Here is a 16,037-nt window from a genome sequence, read left to right as displayed (position 1 = left end):
TGGGGAAAGGGTTAAAGCTAGTGCTTGCCTGAATAATTTAGCTGAAACTGCTTTTGGAGGAATTACTTGCAGGGTGGGGGGGCACACAGGATTTATTTTTTGTTTTTGCACAAATGTTCAGCACAACATTGTTTTGCACAAATGTCCAGGAGTGGGGAGTTTACTGGAGTGGCAGAGGTAGATCAGGTATCCTTTGTAACCTTTCTTCTTTTTATGCTGCATCCATGCAAAAGGAAAAGTCCACATAGGCTCCAGGGATGGGGCAGGGTTTGCTATTTCTCTTTCTAGAATGCACCCAGGAATGACAAGATATCATGACTTTGTGAACTTCTTTGGCGCATTCTAGGGAAGAAAATGGTGGCGGGCAGAAGCTGGCTGCTGGCCACATAGTGCTGTAAAAGAAAAATTGTGTGAAGGACACATGTGCTGCCAAACGTATCAAACATTCATCCCTCTCCCCTCCCCACAAAAATGCCCCTCCTTTTCCCACCTGTGGATTAGGCAGCAAAAATGAGAGTGCACTTTTGCACTAGCACTAACATCCCCCATGGCGGTCCCAATCTGGCTGCTGTTTGCTCTGTTTAAAACAAACCAGTCAGCCCTAACATAATAACTGGCTTAACAGAATGTGTAGCTTGGCCCTCAGGAAGCGCACCCATAACATGGGAAGTGGCTGACAGTGAAGTCTCTTCTCATCCACACTAAGCCCAAAGCAGGAGCTGTTGGCATCACATGCTCTGTGTGAGTCACACAGGGTAGCTGTTCCATGTGTGTCCCTTTCCTTCCTTTCACGTCAAAGACTCTCAAGCATCCTCACCTCAGGGACTCCCACTCCTCAGCTCCACAGATGACATCACAGCTCAAAGTAGAACAGAGATTTATTTTGACTTAAAAGGGTTTCTCTAATTTTTGCTTCTTAGTAGTCAGTGCTTGTAATTATCACAATTAAGCAGCATTTGCCTGTATTCACTTGAAACCTTTTCATGACAGATTCTTCCCTTGCAGAGGGACTGGCGGCTTTGTGCGCAGATTTTCTTCTTTGTTAACTCGAATTGCAGAGATGCTGCTTCCCCAACAACAGCAGCTGTCTGCAGCCAAAGAATTGGTATTTTACTTTGAGATAGGCTTTTCATTAGGCTGCATTTTTAGTAGATCATAATCATTATTCAGTCTGAATGTTCTGAACAGCAGCCAATAACTAGCCTCTTCTCCTTCTCTCCTGGCTACCTTAACCTACAGATACACCATCTGAGCATGCCATCTCAGCAGAAGGAAAATGCTGATTCATCTTCCTTTACATTGCCTTCTTTCCAGATGCCTTGAGCAGCAAACTGTGGAGCTGAATGACGTCCAATTGAGGAGGAATAGATATGTGTGGCTTTTCACACCTCACCTGCTTGTGAGGCTCCTCATCTAACTATGAGTTCGCTTCCTTAAGACTGTGCTGCTGCACTCCAATTGGAAGGTTAATGTACAGGTGAAACTCGGAAAATTAGAATATCGTGCAAAAGTCCATTAATTTCAGTAATGCAAATTAAAAGGTGAAACTGATATATGAGACAGACGCATTACATGCAAAGCGAGATAAGTCAAGCCTTAATTTGTTATAATTGTGATGATCATGGCGTACAGCTCATGAAAACCCCAAATCCACAATCCCAGAAAATTAGAATATTACATGGAACCAAGAAGACAAGGATTGTAGAATAGAACAATATCGGACCTCTGAAAAGTATACAGTGTACTGTGCTTGATTGGCCAGCAAACTCGCCTGACCTGACCCCATAGAGAATCTATGGGGCATTGCCGAGAGAAAGATGAGAGACATGAGACCAAACAATGCAGAAGAGCTAAAGGCCGCTAATGAAGCATCCTGGTCTTCCATAATACCTCATCAGTGCCACAGGCTAATAGCATCCATGCCACGCCGCATTGAGGCAGTAATTGCTGCAAAAGGGGCCCAAACCAAGTACTGAATACATATGCATGCTTATACTTTTCAGAGGTCCGATATTGTTGAGCTGTACGCCATGATCATCACAATTATAACAAATTAAGGCTTGACTTATCTCGCTTTGCATGTAATGCGTCTGTCTCATATATCAGTTTCACCTTTTAATTTGCATTACTGAAATTAATGGACTTTTGCACGATATTCTAATTTTCCGAGTTTCACCTGTAGTCACTTGACTATTGGCTTAGACCCAGAAAAAAAGCTATGGTTTATTTATCTCAAGGAGCATTTAATATATTAGTTCCTACCTTGTCTTTTGATTTCAGTGGTATCATGTCATGCCTCAGTTTGCTTTCTGTGCATTTGACATAGGGCTCAGAATGGTTACTTTCATACTTTGGCTGGAGACTACCATGGCAAGGAAGAAAACAGATCAAAGAGCCCTAACCCGAGATGCACTCTAGTTCCTGACCCTGAAGTTCCCTCCCTCCACTAATGGATGGCTGAATTCTGCTTTCTGAGAACAGGATTTGAATCACAGGAAACATGGTAAACAAACTAAATTTCCTGTCACCTACAGGTTGAAATTTCACATCCCACTGATTAAAGAGCACAAACTGTCGGAGTCCTCTCTGATGCCCCATAAGCAAAATGAGATATCTCAAGCTAGTATCGAATTATTAGGTATCAATTTTAACCCCAGGCAACCTGGAATATTTTATATCAGCTTGTGTATACTTACAGTGTTTTTGCAATGCGATTCTGATCAGGCTGGAACCAATTGTTTCAGGACTAATAAGTTCATGTGGGCTATCAACTGCAACACTATGTAGTTTGGTCCTATCCATCCAAATTTGGGCACTTCTAAATTCCACTAACTTTGTCATTAGAGCTAAACATGTACTTAGGTCTCTCCCACTGAAATCCACAAGACAAAAGTGCTTTTATGGATCATGCCCACGGAGCTAGTTGGCTTCCGTTGATCCAAAAAGCGGACTCGATCACAACAGCAATGAATGCACCACTGAGAGACCTAAAAGGCCAAGTTGAAGAGAGATGATCCTGGAGAGAATCTATCTATGTGGTCACTAAGAGTCAACACCGACTTGATGGCACTCAATCAATCAATCAATCAGTCAATCAATCAGTCAATCAATCAATCAATCAATCAACGTATGCTGTGCTTCAGAGCAGCTAACGCCTTGTATCTTATTGTCTTCCATTTCTTCCTTCCTATGGTCCTCCTCATTACTTCAGTGTGATGATGTGCTATACTCTATCCCAACATCCCCTCTGGATACTTCATGGCCCCTCAAATGCCCAGGGCCCAGCTTCTCTTGCTGCTCTTATAACAAATATATTATTCTTATATGCTACCTTCTTTGTATGTTACTTATTATTAGATTAGAGAGGTAACTCACTATGATCAAGAGAATGAAATAGATGAAGTTGTAGAAAGAATGGGCATCCATGACAAAGTACATAATATCCACCCAGCCCTCCAGAGTGATGACCTGTGAAAAGGCAAAAGAAAAACAAAAGTAACTCATTTGCTTGTTGTGGTGTATGAAGGGCAGTCATGGTAGGACACCTCAGGCATGCTGCTGTGGAAAACCAAAAAGATGCACCAGTAGTATTTATCATTTTAGGCTGTGTGCTAAATCTATTAAGACAAAGGCTAAGAAATGGCAAGGCATTCACACAACCTGAGAAATTGTGGTTGGGCAAAACAACATTTTATACAAGTTCTGTACCTATGCATCCTATGTTTAGGACAGAACCATAGTGGGGGGCGGGGGAACCCAACTATTATTTCTCAAGACCCTTCTTAATCACAGACACATGATTCATCATAAATAAATGAGATATTTTGGGACAACAGTAAATTATGACCTAGCTTGCCCTATTACTGAAGGATTGCCTATTGACAGAATGAGGTTTTATTTATTTAATAAATTTGTATACCACCCACTACTGAAGTCTCTAGGCAGTTTACAGCATAAAACAAGAATTTAACAGTTAAAACATAAAACCAGATTAAAATATCCACAAAAAAGGTTGATAACTATCTTAGTCACTTTGCTCACCTGAAATATTGCAATCCACGCGTATCCAATGTTATCAAAATTGATTGCTCCTTTGAAAGGGTTGTGCTCTCCAGCAGAACAGTTTGTATAATACTGGTTCCAGTTGACACAAGAGGTGTTAGTGGTGTAATTGTAGGAATAATAGTCCAGGGTGCATTCCAAGCCTTCTTCCCTTCGTGTTGGGATACTGCGACAGTAACGCATTCCATTCTCTCGAGGCTGAGAGCAGATGAAAGGGCTTTCATCTTCATTCTCGGTCTGGTAGTATGGTGCCAGCTCTACTGGGGAAGGACTTAAAGAAAGCAGACAATTACAGGTTATGGACAAGGTCATGAGGGGGAAATGAAGGAAATGGATAAGGAACTTTACTATTTTGTAGCACAAGGGGGCACACAACGTTGTGAACAAGAAGCAGACTGAAAACAAATAAAAGGAAAATATTCATGCAGTTCACAGGGTGACCTGTGGAACTCATGGCCCTGAGATGTTACAAGGGCCAGTAGGATAATTGGGTTCAGAAAAAGCAATTAGACAAATTAATTGAGGATCAGAGCATTTTGTCTGTCTGGGAGTGAAATTTCATTTTTCAGACATCTCTAAATCTCTGATGTTTTGAAGTTCAGAATGAATGTCAGATAATATACATCACTCCAAAATGGCTCTTTTCCTTGAATGATTTCAACCAATCCAATGAAAACTGGCCATCTTCAAAGACTCAATACAGGGCTGGATCGGCCAATAAGATAGCAATTATTATATCCTTGTGGGTTGCAAACAGCAACAATAAACTGAATTAAATAAGTCAAATAAATAATAGACAAATGGTCATTTGTCAAGATAATAACAATTCCTGAACATGCCACAAAAAGTCTACCTCTTGTAACAGATAGAATTGTGTGTTTACCATTTGGAGGAAAAACAGCCTCCCCCAAGGATCTGATGCCTTGCCTAATTCCCTAAACAAGTCAGTGACAAATGACAGGTGCCAAGAGTCATGCCCCCAGTAAACGGGCCTTAAGTGCTTAGGATACGTGTGTCAACATCCATGACATCCCAGCAGCAGCTAAGCTGGGAGGGAGAGGCTGAAACAGGTAGTTGACATCCAGTTCTAAGGCCATTTGTAAAACTTTTGCCCTTTATTATGGCTCAGCAGTTCACAATCTCAAAACAAGTGCTGCTATTAAAATTAAATGCTTACATTTTATATCTCTTGTCTTGCTTTGTCAGTTAGTTAAGGCTATTTTGTGCTTAATAGAATAATGGTGGACTGGTTTTAAAGGAGCCCAAAAGAAAAAGAGGAGGGTGGAGGCACCACCTAGGAACAAAAAAGAAAGGAAGGAAGGAAACCCTCAAATGCCTCACTGTCATCTTTGTTAGGTCTAAAAAGAGATAACAGTGAGGCATCTGAGGCATTTCTTTTCTTTCCCCCTCTATTTTGTTTCCTTTAAAGGAGTCCAGCCATGTTATTCTCCCCGCCATCCACTGCCCCCCCATATTGTCAATATGCATCTTAAAATCTGAATATATTTAGATGAGTAAAGATATTCAAAAAGGACTGGCCAGGGTTCCCACCCCCACTCCAAATTGGAAGAAGAACAGAGGATCAGAGTACTTTTGAAAAATGCTGCCTTTGCTTTGTAAATATCTCCCTTCACATGGTAGGCATCATTTGTATTTCACGGTTTCTCTGAATAAATAAAATCCCTTCAGAAAATACTACTAGGACAAGTCAGTTCAACCCACTCATGGCATAGGAAGTGAATGCTGATTAGCCAGAAATTAGCATCTTTCTACTTCAGTAAATGGCTACTTCTCTAATGCCACCAGGGCTCACTGTAAAGCTTGTCAAGCTATATTTAAGACTAGTTCAGCCCAGTTAATTCCTAAAGTATTGCTTTTAATACCATTCAAAGCTTACCTAAACCCTTGGTATTCTGGTTCAATTAAACAGCACTTAGACCAGTAGCTGCATTGGATCTACCCAGCATTGATCAGTCATTCATTTACTTTATTGCCAATTTACCTAAAGGGATTTTCCATGTTAATGAAATCCCAGCTCCCTTTTAAGAGAGAGGAAGCCTAATAAAATAAAATAAAATAAAATAAAAGGAGAGTGCAAAACTTGGGAATCAGGGGAAAGAAACAACCAACCTGAGCTCTGCACCACTGTAGAACTGAGGGCTGCTTCTGACCTACATTAATCCTACTCACATTTTTAAAATGGAAGGAGGGAGCAAAGGGGGAAAGTGTTCAGAATGTTCGCTTTTATAACACCTGGAAAACTGATGCTAACCTCCCATTCACAAGCAGCAGGATTTTGTGTTCAGACCTGCCTAGACACTTAAGTTTCTCCAATCCTTTCTGGAAGGTTTGGGGACAAGGGCGGATATCCTCACTAAGCATGTACCTGTGCCATGGGATGAAGTCCCCACTACCATAAGCTTCTGGAACTTGACCATCTTTATCTTGTAGAGAGTATGTGTGTGATTTTCGCCACACTCTTCTTCCCTCAGAAGTGTCCTGCATCATCTGAAAATATGTCCCTGAGGGTCATGCAGCCCTCAGAGACATATTTTGGGTGGTAATTGCTGCAGAACTCCAGAAGCTCTTGAAGTGGGGCCATGGTGTGCAGGTGCAAGGTTAAGGAGGATGTTGGCCAATGCATATGAAACTCTTGGAATAGTCTAAAATGTTATATAAATGCAAAGTATTATCTGTAGGGGTGTGCACAGACTGATTTTGGTAGTTTGGTTCAAATTCGAACTGAAGGTCTGTGAACCGGTTCGGTTGAATTGACTGGCTGGTCCGGTCCATTCTATTGAACTGTTTTGAGCCAGTTCAAACTGGTTCAATGGTTTGAGGGGCTATGCTTGTAAAGGGGAATCTGGTGAGGATTACCCTTTACAAGCAAAGGGGAATCATGGCTTTAATAAGGCTTCTAAAGAGTGGCTGGGAGAGGGATCCTTTTAAAGTTGATGGAAGGTACTTACCAGTCCTTTGCTCCCCCCAGCAGCCCCCAGAACCTGGTGTGGCTCAGCGTGGTTCCAAAACTGGCCTGGCCTCTGTGTGGCCTCCTGTCAGTTTCGAAATCGTGGCATGTGGGCAGGCTGCTGGGGGCAATGGACCAGTAAGCACCTTGAATCTACTTTAAAATGTGCCCTCTTGCTGCCCACCCCCTACCTGGCCACTCTTTAGAAGCCTTTTTAAAGCCAGGATTCCCCTTTGCTTGTAAAGGGAATTCCTAACCAGATTTCCCTTTATAAGCCTAGCCCCTTGAATCATCAAACCGGTTCCAACTGGTTCGCCATAGACTGGGCTTGGTTTGGTTCGATCATGGATTGGTCCACCTCTCCTGGAGACCAGCCCAGTTTGCAACTGAACCGTTGAACTGGCCCAGTTTGTGGCAGACCAGTTTGCGATCGAATGGGTCATGCACATCCCTAATTATTTGTTTATACTGTCTGGGAATATTGCCTGGCATACATACAATCATAATGGAATGAGAATATGTACCTTTATAGTATGCTTTGTTATCTGGTATCACCACCACTACTAATAAGCTAGTTAGCCACCTAATGGCGCCACGGGGAAATGGCTTGCCTAGTGAGCAAGAGGTTGCTGGTTTGAATTCCAGCTGGTATGTTTCCCAGAATATGGGAAACACCTATATCAGCCAGCAGTGATATAGGAAGGTGCTGAAAAGCATCATCTCGCACTGCATGGGTGGAGGCAATGGTAAATCCCTCCTGTATTCTGCTAAAGAAAACTACATGGCTCTATGGTTGCCAGGAGTCGACACCAACTTGAGGGCACAACTTTACCTTTATTTTACTAATAAGCTACATATACACATACATATAAGCACAGGGGAGGAGTGGTGGTAGTTAGCTATTCTGAATCCTGTTCCTCTACAAGAAGTAATGTTAGAAATAAAATCATTGAAGTTGGCAACAAAAAAGTCATATAATATATCATAGCCAGAAGATCCAACAGAGAATACAACATTGGAATGCAAAAAGAAAAATGTGCATAATTTTGGATGCAGATGTATTGCTCAGCTGTGGGGCTAGAGAGGAAGTGTGAAGGAGCACTAGGGCAAGGCGTGAAAAGATGTCCTGAGGCAGGAATGTACAGAAAGGTGCTTGAGTATCAAGGCTTTATCCAAGGGTTATAGTACCAAGGGTTAATCAAGGAAAGGGAGAAGGGTGATTCATAAGCTGCTGCTGCCTCCCCTCTTAACCAGAGAGACTGTCTAAGCTCCAGGGATTGTCTTGGCAGGAATATATAGAGTCTGAGCACCTGCTTGACCCATCTTTGCTTCTGGCAACTACTGAAGGATAATAGAGTCAGGCCTCTCTCCTTGCCCCCACTTCTGTTTTCCATTTGTAGGGTTTAAGCTGACTTTATTCTGAGAGCTCCCCATGAAGGCAAGTGGTGAGAATGGCCTCAACCGGGGAGAGCAGAGATAGCTTTACTATGCCCTCTCACAGTTTGCAGCCAAACGTTGTAGCTGAGCATCCGCCTCTTCAGCACTACATACAGCTTTGGTAGATAAAGCTGAGTCCCACCCCACTATGAAGCCAGGAGATAACTCAAGTTTCACTGGGTCCTAGTTTATTCCTCTTTGCCATCTCCTGAAGGGCAGGCATGGGATCCAGGACAAATAACCAGTCGTCTGTTGTCCCACATCATTCTCTGACCAATAATTATGTCTTCAGAACAAATATCTGTACTTATTTTGTTCACATCTACTAATATGTTAGCAGCCAGACACTCATAAGTTGCTTCTTGGCTAGCTGTCGTATTTCACGAGTAGTCATGTGATTGGCACTTTTCTTAAACAGGTCTGATGGCAGCAATTCATTTTCTAGTTAAGGAGTCAAAGCAGAAGTAAAAGGTCTCCCAAGGTTTCCCACTGAGGAAGTTTCTGTGTACCAGTGATGGAGTCACCAACATGCAGTGTGCCTCATTCATACTTACAAACTGAAGTTTTCTGGGAGGAAGCAGCGGTTCCTGAGCAGCCCTGCCCAAAGCTGGACTCCAACGATGCCGAAGATGAAGAAGACAAAAAAACAGAGGAGGAGAACATTTCCCAACATCGGAAGTGTGTCCAAAAGCAGTGTTACTAGAATGCGCATACCTGAGATAGCAAAGGAAAAGCAACTGTTTAGGAAATAAGTCCTGTTCAGTTGGTTTACCTGGTAAGAACATAAGAACAGCCCTGCTGAATCAGGCACAAGGCCCAACTAGTCCAGCATCCTGTTTCACACAGAGGCCCACCAGATGCCTTCAAGAAGCCTGGTCTTCAGATCAGGTCTGGTCTTCAGATTAAGCTAAGGGCTTAGATCCAACGCCCACGAAATCCATCCAACTTTACTTTTCTGTTATTCTACTTTGTTAATTCAAGTAACTAGTTAATCAGTACTTGTGTCCACCAGACATTCACATCCATGCCAAACATCCACACTGCATGTCACATGCACATGTGTTTTTGCAGGGAGCTAATGCTTCAGTAGGTAATCTAACTTCAGGGGAAATTACTGTACAACATCCCAGATACTGTGACTAGTTGACAATAAAGAGCCAGAGATGTTTTGATCTGTCAGTCTCAGTACCAGACCACACCATCTAATGACATCACCTGGAAAATGGGAGAGTTCATCAGCCCAGAATATATTCAAGACCAACCAGACTTCCTAAGGTCTTGAAAAAGAAAGATGTCCAGTCTTCAGACTGAGGACCATGTAGAGGCCACCAGAACTTTCACCACACAGTGGCGGATGTCCTAAATAACAAAGCAGGCACACGCTATGAAGACTCATCCAAGACTAGAGAATGGAGGGGGGCAATTTTCTCCAGTTTCTCCCCCATCTCCCAGAAATTGTCCTGTCTTGACTGCATGACCCCAGAGAGATTCCAGGGGAACATGACTCCAGGGGAACATGACCCCAGAGAGGTTCCAGGGAAGAAGCTGACTCATCATCTGGAGCTCAGACTTTTCTTCCTGGGCCCCACTTCTTTCCCTGGAGTGTGTGAGCTGTAAAGGGGCTCCTCTCCAGAGTCTGGCACTCCTCCTACATTCTAACTGCTCTTCCTGTGTGTGCTAGTGGTGCTGGTGTGCTGATATTTGGAGGGATGATGATAGAGCCCCACTCTGTGGTGGACTTGGGTCCCATGGTTACTGCCTCAGGGGTCCCTGACCCTGAGGGGGCTTATTCAAGGAGTTCCAGCTTCGGGGCTTCCTCGGTTTCCAGCCCTGTTTCGTGATCTAGGGCTGGGGCCAAGACTGGCCCCACCTCCCTGAATTCTGATCCAGTACTCTCCACTCTGTACAGCTAAACAAATTGTCCACAACCTGGCTGTGTCTTCCTGGTGCGTGCCTACTTTGTTAGTCAGGATGTTGACCAACAACTGTAATTTTTGAAAGCCTCACATCTTTTAATTTACTTTAACCATATGGACCGCTTTTATATTGTTTTAACTAAAACACTGACATTGAGAATCTCCACATAATTAGCTCAAACTATACAAAAAGTAGCTTTCAGAAATGATAGCCATTGCAAGAATATAGAAGTGATCTTCGTCCCTCTTTATACTAGAACTGAAGTATACAAAGCAGATCAAGGGCCTTACTGTTGGGCAGGGTCCACCTCAGGTGGCAGTTTTTGTAAAACCATGAAATGATATCAAAATGTCAATTATTTGGTTTATTATATTTTATCATTATGGGTTTCCGTGTGTGTGTGTGTGTGTGTACACACAGGAAGCCCTTTTCCAGCTTTCCTTTCTAAATTTCTCTGTTCTCCACCCCCTCCTCCCGCCAGCTAAAAAATGGTTGCTGCTTTTTTTCTGGCAAGAATATTCTTGTTTTAACAACTGTAATTGACAGGCAGGAATTTAACGCTCCATATTGGGAAAATTTGTCTGTGAACTTCCACCCTTCATTGCACTGCCGTACACTGCCCATCATTCCATGTAGGATTCCTGCCAGAAGAAAGCTAGCAACTCTAAAACCTAACTTGCTTATGTCCTTGCTATTTTTGTTTTCTCTACACTCACAGAACCACTACTGCCTTCTTCCTCAATACAATACATCTATTAAAATCTCCTTCATCCTAATACGTCCCTGATCATTTTAATGTTTTCTCCTCAGATACAAGTTTTACAAGGCAGTTAATTCACCCAAGGTCAGAAACACTCGGTTCTGTAACAGAAAGACAAATTGATGGCGACTTAACTTTACGTTTGCAAAAAAAATTGATTTCATCTGACATCTCTGTAATATTCTTTTCATCCCCCTCCCTTCTTTTTGTTCTCTTACTCTCTCTCTTTCATCCACTATCTTGCTCATATTGCTCCAATTTAAAAAGCCTTTAGTGCCATTTTTATACCTCAGCAAGACTTTTTCATTGTTATGTCATCAGATCACCTGGGCTTTTTCTACTTGCTTCTTCTCTTCAGCAACAAAATGGCCCTATTCTCTACACACAAATATACTCACCATGCTGCCACCTCCAGTCTATTCCTAAATGATTTGCATTGGGCTGCTGCATTTATTATTTATTCAAATTCTGTTCTTTGTTTTGTTTTGTTATGTTTCTATGTGGTCCCAGCATTGCTGCATAGGAGCAAAGATGAATTATCCATGATTTGCAAATACATTATCTGAATTACATCCACAGTTAGACAGTGGCAGATAAATTCCGCCATCAATCAGCACTGCTGGGGGTGGGGGGGAAATCACAACGAGATTCCTGAGCCACTGAAATGATAAAAGCAACAACAACAGGAACATCCTGCCAGATTAAGGTTAATTTAATGGGATTAGAAAAGAGGCAAGGAGTTTCCAGTTTCTGACAGATGTATCTCATATTGTCTAATTTGACAAGATGAGCCTTTGGGGGCCTAGAACTCAGCGCTATAAAGACGTACATATTGTTAAATGGGAGGTAGTACTGAAACCCTGAATGTATTTGGGCTGGCATGGTCGACTGGATACACTGGAATTAAGATGCAAACTTTCTCTATGATTTTATACATCTGTATAATACATCTGGTATGATTAGAACAAATCATCTTCAGGGTTTCTGAATGAGCATCAAAGTTCTATGTAGAAAATAATTAGACAACAGTAATTAAGTTTCCTATAGTATTTTATAAGTAGTTCTTAGTCAAGGCACCATGATCAGTCTTTGCCTCTCAGAGCTGGAAATGAGACCAAAATAGAAAAGATCAACATGCATGTATTGTATCAGTTGAGAAGACCACTGTAAAGGAGCATGCCTTTCTTGGGCTCAGCTGTTTTTAAACTAGAGACCAAGAGAGGCAAACTTCTATTCAGTGGTCTTCTCAGGCTTCTGATACAATATATGCATGTTGATCTTTTCTATTTTGGTATCCACTCCAGCTCTGAGATTCAAAGATTGACCATGGTGCCTTGACTAATTTAGTCAGCGCTCATGCATGGTCAGGTGACTGCATGTAACACAACAACAGAGCAGACACTTTTGAAGAATATAAGGATGACTCTGGCTCAGGCAAATGGCTAGAACGGAACCCCCAGCAACTAGAGAAAGGCCCTGGTAAGAGGCATGAATAAAAATAGTAGGAGTACAAAGTGGAAGGAGAAGGCTGACAATGCTCAGAACTGGTTTGCTGTAAAATAAATCAGACCTCCAAAAGGAACATTTTATTTCATATGTCTGAGTGCCTTTTCCAGAGAATGAAGAAGAAAGTGAGCTATGTGGCCCATCTTATTATTTCTGGGAAGTCAAAAAACCTTTTGTCACACTGACATATCCAGATAAAATGGTTCACATCAAAAGCATTGGCTGGAGACAGATGAAAAGAGGTAATAGCATAGTTGAAAGGTGTGGATCAGTGTCAAATGCACAAGAGCAGAGAGAGTCATGGACTTGGTCAGCGGGGCGGGGTGGGGGAGGCTTCTGACATGAGGAGACTCCTATTATTCAAAGAGGAGTTACATTTGAAACATGGGAGATTTCCTTAAAACAAGGGGATCTGAAAACTCCAGGAAGTGTTCATCCACCATACTCTACAAAAGACTTCATATGTGCCAGTGGTGGCGCTTAGAAAAAAGTGGGAGATTACATGGGGCAAAGTGCATGTCTGGAGGGGGAAGAATGTTATCCCACGTTAGATTTATAAAATAAGAAGGGGTGTATTTCACATTAATGTTCCCATCCTAAATATAAATGAAAGTGGAGCCCATGGAGAACTGCTCTTTATATATACATTGAAATTTCTTTTATACTCATCGAGACTAAAAGTACTATGGGTATGTGAAAAGCACTTTTCCTTCAATTACTGCAGCAGTCTAGCAATGGTAAGGTGGGGGGGGTGCAGCTACTGGAGTGTGTGTCCATCATCCCCTGGCACCACCTTTGACATGCATCATTGCATTCTGATATGCATTAATGTGTGTGTGAGCACACACATACACATGCACACGCACTTACGCACTTACGCACACTAATCCCACATTATCAGCTCTTTCCTATGACTTCTGATTGCTTCAAACTAACTTTTCATTCTCTGACAAAGTGTTTCACATGGAGACATATTCAAAAGCACTGTTCAGCAAGTCAGGCAGCACACAAGAAAAGCAAATGCATTTGGAAACAACATAGCAAGTCTTCATCTGTCACTTTGATTAATGATTCACTTCTTTCTGAGGAGATGGCTGAGATGGATTGACTACTCATTAAAAAGAGCACATAGGTATCAGGCTCCACATAATGGGATGACAAACACAATAGCAGCTGGCATGGTCAAGAGAAGTAGGTGAACGTGTTAAATGGAATTCTGGAAAAGATGAAAAGTGTCCCACTTACTCTTTTAGTTCCAGATTGTCAGAAATAATGAGCTAGTATCAAGGGGAAGAAAAAAAGGGAGAAAAGAGGTTCAACTTACTAGGAACTCTGTTAATGGCTCTCAAAGGCCGGAGTACCCTGACAGTCCGAACAGCTGAGAAACTGACATTCTGCAAGTCCAGAGAGTATTCCAGCATGCTGCAAAAGAGCCACAAATAAAGGAATACATCAGAGTTTTACGGGGTGGGGGGGAGAGTTAGAGCGAGAATCTCAAATCAAACATTCTGCACATGGTGCCAAGAGAAAGATTCCCTAGCTGGCCTTCCCCTGTGGAGGAAGGATCCTGGAGGAATTAATTATGGGTCATTTGCATATCAGAATAAAGTGCTTGAGAAAAACTATTCTATAAAGTCCCTTTCCCCTTTAATCATCTGCATTTTGGGGTTGATTTTTTGTTGTAAAGTTTCAGGAATGGGAATTTTATATAGCATAAAAGTTACAGTTTTTAGATTTCAGGATTTGTATGAAGACTTCTAGACATGCAACCCACTCAAAAATAATTCAAGAAATGCAAGAATTTTTATGAGTTGGGGGGGGGGGATAAGGTGGGATGGTACTGCTGCGAGATGCCATGTTTTCTTGCATGATGCCGTGTGGCCCAAGTAGGCTCCCTACATTGTAGCATGCAGATGCCCCCATTACTTGGCAGTGTACCTGCCACTGCTCCACCTGCTCCCATTTGATCAAGGGCGGGCCAGCACTGCCACTACCGCCCCTCCTTCTCTTCCTCTAACTCCTGCTGTTTTAACAAGAGGGAAAATGAGTGGAAGTGAGAAGGAGGAGAGAAGAGTGTGGGCTAGAGCACTGAAACTTTTTAAAGTAGGGGAAAGAGGAAGAGGAGGAGGAGGTGGTGCAGTGGCCACAATGGGGGAGTACTGCCAGGTAAGGTGGGGTGCTGGAGGAGCCCAGCTGGCATCGAAGAACACAGGGTGCCCCCTGTCCATCTACTGCCCAAGGGGACCGTCTCAGTCAACCTCATGAGTGAACCAGCTGTGGTTGTACATATAAATATGAATAATCTCACTGAATCATGTTCACATGCAAGTACCATGGAAATAATGCCAAGGGAGGCATTTTGTTGATGGCAAAGTGTTGTGGCAGTCTTTCATCACCAAGCATAAATTTACACCTCCCTCCTCTGACCGAAACTCTACTGCCAAACTCATTCAACTCTTTTGTTACTCAGACCATGCATTAGCGCTCCTCAGAGCCTTTCACTATCTCCCCACCTCTTCCATATCCAGCACAAACTCTTGTGTTCATGACCTTGTCCCATTGTGTTTTTCAGATTGTTTCTCATTATGTCCTCTACTCTTCCAACTCCATCACCCTCAGCCAACCAAAGATATTCTGCTCCCTTAAACTCTGTCAGTTCTTCCTTGCTGCTCCCTCTGCATGGAACTCCCTCCCTGAGCATGGGGTTAATGCTCCCTCTCTTCCTTTCTTCAATCCCTCCTCAAAATGCACTTGTCCTCTGTGGTCTTTGGCATATCCCCTGAATCCTCATTCCCAATGGTAAAGCACATGTTATTATATTTGCTCACATTCTTTCCTCCATATCAGTCCCTCCTCCTCCTACACTGTGTTGTTTTCCCCTGTTGTCTAGCATAGATTGTCAGGGGCGTAGAAAGGTTGGAGTAGGCCCAGAGATAGGATTTTAAAATGCCCCCCCTCACTGAAGCTCAGGTCATGAAGTACAGAAATCTTAAATGAGGCTGAATAGTGGTAACAAAAAGCAGAGAAATTTTTTTATTTTACATATATGTGTGTACACACACACACACACACACACACACACACCTCTATGTGCCACAATAGAACATCATCCTAAATTATTTTTTAAAAAGGTTTTGTAAATTGTGGACAATGCAAGTCATTTAATGGTACTAGAGAAAGACATGCTGTTCTGGTAGCTCCAAGTCTTAACACTCACATCAATTTCAGAGGATGAATACAACTGAAGGAGGCCCGGGTGGGTACACGGCTGGGGGAGTCAGTCATGTGACTTACCTCTGGGGGGCCCCCCAAGGCAGTGGGCCCCCAGACAACTGTCTCCCCTTGCCCTATTATAGTTACACCCCTGTAGATTGTAAGCTCTTTGGG

The 16,037-nt window shown here is 42.6% G+C and overlaps 1 protein-coding gene across 4 annotated transcripts in view; it reads right to left on the bottom strand.

Moving 5' to 3' along the window:
- The window catches only part of CACNA1G (calcium voltage-gated channel subunit alpha1 G), a 492,338-nt gene that overhangs the window by 247,714 nt on the left and 228,587 nt on the right, over nt 1-16,037 (bottom strand). For all 4 annotated transcript variants that reach the window (XM_053297969.1, XM_053297972.1, XM_053297970.1 and 1 more), the window contains exons 4-7: nt 13,975-14,072; nt 9,022-9,181; nt 4,042-4,333; nt 3,376-3,468 (exon numbers count right to left, since the gene is read on the bottom strand). In XM_053297969.1, coding sequence (XP_053153944.1) covers nt 3,376-3,468; nt 4,042-4,333; nt 9,022-9,181; nt 13,975-14,072 — 643 coding nt within the window. The remainder of the gene's footprint in view (nt 1-3,375; nt 3,469-4,041; nt 4,334-9,021; nt 9,182-13,974; nt 14,073-16,037) is intronic.

The sequence above is a fragment of the Hemicordylus capensis genome, chromosome 2 (genome assembly GCF_027244095.1).
Source record: "Hemicordylus capensis ecotype Gifberg chromosome 2, rHemCap1.1.pri, whole genome shotgun sequence".
Taxonomy (NCBI): Eukaryota; Metazoa; Chordata; class Lepidosauria; order Squamata; family Cordylidae; genus Hemicordylus; species Hemicordylus capensis.
This window is presented reverse-complemented; position numbering and strand designations above follow the sequence as displayed.